This window comes from Glandiceps talaboti, chromosome 4, assembly GCF_964340395.1.
Source record: "Glandiceps talaboti chromosome 4, keGlaTala1.1, whole genome shotgun sequence".
Taxonomy (NCBI): Eukaryota; Metazoa; Hemichordata; class Enteropneusta; family Spengelidae; genus Glandiceps; species Glandiceps talaboti.
Genome location: NC_135552.1, coordinates 7,716,304 through 7,724,143, shown reverse-complemented (window position 1 = coordinate 7,724,143; position 7,840 = coordinate 7,716,304). Strand labels below are relative to the sequence as shown.

At 36.1% G+C, this 7,840-nt stretch overlaps 1 protein-coding gene across 1 annotated transcript; it reads right to left on the bottom strand.

Moving 5' to 3' along the window:
* Nucleotides 1–3,111: 3,111 nt before the first annotated feature.
* LOC144434100 (uncharacterized) lies at nucleotides 3,112–6,540 on the bottom strand. Its single transcript, XM_078122556.1, has one exon. It carries the CDS (start codon nucleotides 6,538–6,540, stop codon nucleotides 3,112–3,114), a length of 3,429 nt encoding a protein of 1,142 aa, XP_077978682.1.
* Nucleotides 6,541–7,840: the final 1,300 nt, after the last annotated feature.

Below are 7,840 nucleotides of genomic sequence, written 5' to 3'. Positions count from 1 at the left end.
CTCCACAATAAATAGTTATAATTCAATCTATAATGTTACACACATACTACTTCTAGGCCTATACATAATCATAAAACCTGTGATGTTTTTAATGGTTTGGGATAATAGATAACAAAATGAACGGTACGGTAAACTGGCATAATGGGCATACGTGTTCATGCATGTATTTGATATAATTGTAATAATAATAATGTATATTTATTTGGGGTTTTTAATTGACAAAAACAATTTTTTATAAGTGTTTAGACTTGAAAGAACAATGTGAAATTACATAGACAAAGTCCCATGGGGTATGTTTGTATCTATTTTTTTTGTTATTTTAAGTAAGTAAGTAAGTAAGTAAGTAAGTAAGTAAGTAAGTAAGTAAGTAAATAAGTAAGTAAGTAAGTAAGGAAGTAAGGAAGTAAGGAAGTGATTAGTAAAACGAATAAATAAATAAGCTTAATAAAATAATAGTAACAACAAAAACAACAACAATAATGTTTTGTTTTTTATAGCACTTTCCCAAGCTGTACTCATGTATTACCCCTTGTACGTGCTCAAACTGGGTCACGCGTAATATTGCTTGGATTGAGAATAATTGATGGAAATGGTATTGTTTTGTATTGGTTATGGTATTTTTTTGGTATTGGTAATGGTATTTGTTGTATTGGTAATGGTATTTTGTTGTATTGTTAATGGTAATTTTTTTTGGTATTGGTAATGGTATTTTGTTGTATTGGTAATGGTATTTGTGGTATTGGTTATTGTATTTTGTTGAATTGGTAATGGTATTTGTGGTATTGGTTATTGTATTTTGTTGTATTGGTAATGGTATTTGTGGTATTGGTTATTGTATTTTGTTGAATTGGTAATGGTATTTGTTGTATTGGTAATGGTATTTTGTTGAATTGGTAATGGTATATGTTGAATTGGTAATGTTATATGTTGTATTGCAATGGTATTTGTTGTAGTGGTAATGGTAATTTTTTTTGGTATTGGTAGTGGTAATTCTTTGTATTGGTAATGGTATTTGTTGTATTGGTATTTTTTTGTATTGGTAATGGTATTTTGTTGTATTGGCATAGCCAAGCATACATCATTTGTACATACATTGATTACCCGTGTTTATTACAAAATTAACGATTATATTATTTGTGATCATCCAGTTTATGCACACCAACCACGACAATTTGTGTGCACATTTCTTTCGTGTGTTTTTTTTTTCAATATAGGTGTGACTTGGTCCATGTTATTTCAAAGCATAAAACTCAGTAAAATCAATTAAAAATCCCATATCCGTTCCTAATCCATATTCACCAACATGTGGTTTACAATATACTCACTATCAATTAGACTCTTGCATTATATGTTATAAATATAAGGAATTATGACATGGAACATCATTGTAACTATTGGAGTGAATCCAACACGAGCTTATCATGTTTAATGAAAATTTACATATATATGAAAAAAGTAACAGATTTAGCATGTTTATGATTTAAAAACTGGATGGAATGAATCCGGATATTTCCTAACTGAAGAATGAGGCCACCTAAATACATATAAATATGAGTTATTAATTTGTAATTTGATTGAACATGGCGGGTAGTTCGATGAACTCGTACAGGTGTGTGTAGCTACTTTATCAAATGAAGAAATCTCTAATCATGTTTCCATGGTTACTCATTGTCCTTCTTCACATGACAGAAAATGCTTGCTTACTAACTCCTTCACCACTTGTCTTCACTTCAACCGATCGCTAAATCGTACTGACTGACTGGCTTCTGATGAAGACTTCTGATAAAGACAAATTGATCACGGAGAAACTTTAACAGGTAGCTTCATTTGATCGATTTACTGTATGGATGGAGGACCCTCCCTAGCTAAGATTAAAAGAGAAACAGTAACCATGGGAACACATGAAACGGGAATATACAAATAATTTCCTTGATCACCTTCGATTTTTTTTTATTTTATTTATTTTCATTTTTTAACGGACGTGACTAGTACTGTCACCGTGACCAACCAATTATAAATTTGATAATATCGCACAATTCGCGAATAGAAAGGTACATTCTCACAAGCCAAAACACATATTTCTTGGATGGTGCCGTAAAAGAGGCTGTGGTTTACGACGTTGTGAAAGGCAATCCCCAGACAACTTGCGGTCATATCTGCCAAATGTACAGTACTGGTACTGCATGGATCCAAATTAAAAACCACTGTTCACCATTGCATTGGTGAACATGGCAGTATGCTTTCTCACCATTGAATAAACTACCATTGAACATTATGGAAAAACCTACATCGATTGATATCATGATTTCGCCGTTAGGTCTATGTATCTCATCGCATTTCGTCAGGAAGAATTAACATAATCTATTCACGACTTGGCGAAAGCCTTCACATCACACTCTGTATAATTTATAAAGCATATCTGAACTTTACCACAGAGCTAGTCGGAATTGACGCAGATGAATATGATGATGATGATGAATTGATTGATTGGTTGGTTGGTCGGTCGATCGATCGATCGATTGATTGATTGATTGGTTGGTTGATTGATAAATTGATTGAACTACACATTTTCTTATTCTTAGTCCTTTACTATCTAGCCTTCAAACTGACTTGTGATACCTGCAGGAATACTTCTGTTTAAACCATCCTTACATATGCATTGAACTTGCGCACATGAACGAGTCACTGGCTACAGTTGACTCCTCCAGATATTATATTTCAGGGGGAAAACTCCCTTTTAGACTACCTACTGAGGCTACTTAGGAAGTAAGTAGGGACGGGATTGATTTGAATGGCGATTTTTGACGATGAATCGACTTGTATCTCTTCTAGACTGTCACGGACTTGGAAGAGATTGGAAGACTCATCGTTGAAGGCGCTCGTCATGAAATTACGTCAAACTGTTATTATAATAATAATACTGGTTTATTTAATAATATGGGCCTCCGGCCCCAGATATATACACAGTATAATAAATAAATTCAGTTACACAACTAGTTCACAACTAGTTCACAGTGCCAGTGTAATACATACAGTGATAAACAAGGATGTCTTTGTAAAGCTCCAAAGCACACATTCGCTGAATAATAAATGGTAAATTTTATGGAGAGTTTACAGTTTGTCTTTTACTTTAAATGCATGAAACAAAAATAAAGCTAGATTTCTAGTGGTATTGTCATCCTTAGATGCCATCAACTGATTAAAATGGTAAAGTGAAGGTGATCTGTATGATGCAGGTTGTAAATATCTTTTTCTTAGATTATCCCACGCTGGACACTTAAAGAGGAAATGATATTCATCTTCTACTTCGATACAACATAATTTACATATCCTGAATTCTTTGTCAGTTCCTCTGTGTCTCCCCGTTTCGATCTCTAACGCGTGGCTAGAGCATCTAAATCTTGCTAGGGCTCTACGGTACTTAAAAAGACTAATCAATGAAATATACATTTCAGGTGCAAGTTCCTTTTTAAAATTTCTGTAGTAACTAGTTTTCTCGTTAGCACATACCTCTGACCACCATTCTTGGCTTTTAACGTCTTTTACCCTAGTACTAAACTCTGATAGAAAGACCACTGTATTCCCCACACCCTGGTTTAACCAGGATTCTCCAAAACCGTACTGATAAAACAGATGTTTTACCTGTGTGACCCAGGAATGTTTTCCTTGTTCATCCATTTTAAATAACATTTGATAAGCTTTAAATGGTAAACGTGACTCTGGCATTGTTATGATATGTAGCCAGTACTTAACGCATCTTGTAACATAGTAACAGAACAATGGCAATCTCCCACATTCACCCAAAACTGTACAATTGGGGGCGCTATTTGCCACTCCTAAATAACGTCTGCAATAAAGTAACTGTACTCTTTCAAGGTGTTCATATGCCGTAAAACCCCATACTTCAGAGCCGTAGCTAAGGACTGGTAAAATCAAGACGTCAAAAAGCCTAAAATATATGTTCGGTGCCAGAAACTTCAAGTCTTTAACAGACTTTCCTACGATAGCTAATTTCTTCCTAGCTTTAACAGCCATATTTCTTGTGGTGACGGAAAGAGAGCCTTTACATGACAATACGAGACCTAGGTACTCATAAGCACTTGCTATCTTCAGCTCTGTCCCACCAAAATACCACTTCTCGTGCCTACTGAGATAACCTCCATTTCTATGCACTACAACTTTCGTTTTCGCCAGATTGACTTTCATTTTCCATTTCAAGGTAAAATCATACAGTACATCAATTAATCTCTTTAAACCAATCACAGTATTTGACAATATGGCAATATCGTCAGCATATAACAGAAGAAAAAGTTCCAACATGTCATTCGGTAAAAATTGAATTCCACGCAACCCTGAATTTTTCATCATTTTCTCAAGCTCATTAATGTATAGACTAAACAAAATCGGGCTTAGCATGCAGCCCTGACGAACCCCTTTTTGTAAGGCGAAACACTCTGACGTTACATTTCCCTCCCTAACACTCGATTTCACGTCAGCGTACATTGCTTTCAATATTTGGTACATTTTGCCATTAATTCCTTCTAAAGCCAATCTGTACAAGAGCCGTGTTCTGTCCACCGAATCGAAGGCTTTCTCGAAATCTACATATAGACAATACAATTTCTTTCCTCTTACCGACAATGATTTTTGAAGTGTTGCATACAGAGTAAAAAAGTTATCAACAGTTGAATAACCTTCACGAAAACCCGCTTGGCATTCTGGCACTATATTAAATTGTTTGGCCCATATTTTGATGCGTTCATTTAGGATACTTGTAAAGACTTTACTAAATATACTGAGGAGAGATATTGCTCTATAATTCTCTGGTTTACTGGGCTCGTTTTTCTTAAATATTGGCACAATTGTCCCGACGGACCAACTGTTCGGGAAGATACCTTTGTCAAAAATATTATTGAATAACTTATTAAGGAATGGTAACATGATATCAGTGGTGTATTTAAATAATTCAGGAATGAGCATATCTGGACCTGCCGACTTATTGTTTTTCAGCTTACCGATTGCTTTTAAAATTTCTTCATTTGTAATTGTACAGTTCAGGATATCAGAATCATCGTTATCTCCACTTGTTGTAGCATGCTCTATTTCGTTCGAAGTTAATTCTTGGAGAAAAGTTTCAATCATCGCAGTGAAATTTTCGGTCTCTCTGTTTTGTGACTGTGTATCTCTAAATAGTTCAGAGAAATATACTATCCATTCGTCAAGTGTAACCAAACTCTGCACTCGTTTTCCACGTTTCGTTAACTTTACTACTTTCCAGAAACTTGTTTCGTCGTTCATATTTCTTCTTATCTGTATATGTATCTTCTCTTCAAATTTGCGCTTTTTACAACGTAGCAAGTTTTTGTAATAGTTATTTTCCTCCTTATACTGGCAATAATCTTCCTCGCTACCGGTACTTCGAAACCTTCTTAGAGCCCTCAATCTTTTTGTCTTTGCTAGTTTACATTCAGCGTCAAACCACACCTGTCCGCTACTTTTTCCTTGATTTTTACCCTTGTTTTCTTTGAGCATATTTCCCGCTGCGTTTTTCAAGATATTTGTCATACCTGTTACCGCTTCATTTATGTTAACATCGTTCGACGTTAGATGGTGCATTAATTGAACGTTTTCATTGCAACTGAGCTTTTCTTGGTATTCGTGAAGTAGTTCATTGCACCAACGGAAATTTGTGATTGGTACGGCATGTGTTTTCCTAATAAAGTCAACTTTCACTGTAAAAGAACAACATATGGGGAAATGGTCTGACTCATCCCTAGTTGGTACAACAAAAGAATTTACGTTAGAAAATATTTCTTCCGACACTATGACATAATCTACAACACTTCGTCCTTCATTTGCTATGCACGTAAATTCTCCTTTGCCAGTGCCTTCCTTTCTTCCATTTAACATATACACCGACAGATGTTTACACAACGAAATTAAAGATAACCCAAAATTATTGATCCCCTCGTCGAGTGAACTACGGGAAATTTTAAAATCATTTGACTCGTAATTTGTCCCCACCCCATACTTTGAATCATCGTATTCAATAAATTCCTGCATTGACCCAGTTCTGGCATTCAGGTCACCAGCTATTATTATGCTAACGTCGTCATTTAACTGACTAAGAATTTCACCCAGGTGGTTTTCTAAATTTTCTACTCCGTCGTCACTACTATTGACATACACCCGTGACCCCTCAGGTGGTACATATGTAATAACCATTAGCACGTCTTTCAAAAAGTGGAACACATTTTTCTGTAATAGTAGAATGACAGTGTTTTTCAAACTAGTGGTTATACGTTTCACTCCTTTTACCAAGTTTTTGTTTACAAATACTTCAACACCTCCACTGGCACGACCCTTTTTACTCAGATTCACTGCTGGACTTTTAAAAGAGACGAAATTTTCGAAAACATTAACACTGTCGTTTTCCTTTGTCCATGTTTCAACTAAACCAAAAATGTCGAACTCTTCACAAAAGGATATAAAATTTACATTTTGTAATTTAGAGTTCAAACCCCTTACATTCCATACCATCCACCTCAATTCTTTTCTCTGTTCGATATTATTGAGTTTGTATATTTTACCCGGGCCTTGGCCATTTCCCTATGCAGTTGTATTGTTAAGTTCTATCACATCCCCGGATTTGTTGTCACAAACAAGAACTCGTCTTGACCCGTCCGCCATCGACACAACTAGCTTGTCGTACGATATTATCGCCTTGGTTACGTCTTCCCTTTCTTTAAACTTCTTCCTTACAGCGAACAGCTTCTTTCTTTTTTCGCGAACTCTTCTGGAAAAATCTTGATCGATATAAATATCAGATCCTGCTAGTTTCTTAGCTTTGCGTAGTACCTCTTCTTTGTCCTTGTAGGAACTGAACATGGCCACAATTAGTTTTGACCCTTTCACTGTTGGGCCATTTCTGATTCTGTGTACCCTTTCGAATTTGATATCTCGGTCGATTTCCAATTTATCTCTGATAACATCTTGCACTTTCCCCTCCGTCTGTTCCCATGTCTCATCGCTTTGTTGATCGAGTCCAGAGAAAATTAGATTACATCGTTTAGATCTATTGACAAGATCATCCTGGCTTTCTCTAAAGTTCGACACGTCACGTCTTAGTTGCCGTATTTCATCCTTCAAACCCTTGTCAGTTTCTTGACCAGTGACATCATAAAAGTGTTCCGTGTTTCGTATCTCATTAATATCTTCACGCATTATATTCACTTCATCTTCGATGTTGTTGAATCTTTGTTCAAGTGTCTCAAATCTTCTATTTACCGACCTTATGTCCAAGGCGATGCTTTCTAATTTATTCAACATGGTTTCTTTCAGTAGCTGGATATCGTTTCGAACAGAATTATTTGTAATCTCATCTTGGTCACTTTTCGAATCACTTCTTAATTTCCTTTTTGGTATAGCGCCTGCATGGGTTTCTCTCGATGTACTATTGGGCCCTGGGTTTTGTTCCACGTTACCAATTATCAGCAAATAGAATAAGCATACCTTGACCGCCAGGGTTACATTTCCACTCGTCAGTAAGAAACAATGCAGAGGTGTCAACGTGGCGTGCACGCCGTCTCCACCACTGGGTCTGCCTCCTGCAAACTTCCCAATCCTTAGTCGGTAAGCACTTAGGTCCACTCCCATTGTTGCCTGTTAATACAGGGAGCTTAGAACGTACAGACTGTTAATAATTTGGTCCTGTATTGCCAGAACTGAGTACAACTTTCAACATTTTGCGGAGCGCCGGTCTTCAACGTGTGCACTGAATCACGGCTGTCTTGGAGTTGTTATTAACATATACAAAAAAAAAAAAGAAATCCAGGGAAAG

Bases quoted from the DNA above. Each gene is read 5' to 3' on its own strand.
- LOC144434100 (XM_078122556.1), bottom strand. From the start codon at position 6,540: ATGGTATGGAATGTAAGGGGTTTGAACTCTAAATTACAAAATGTAAAT.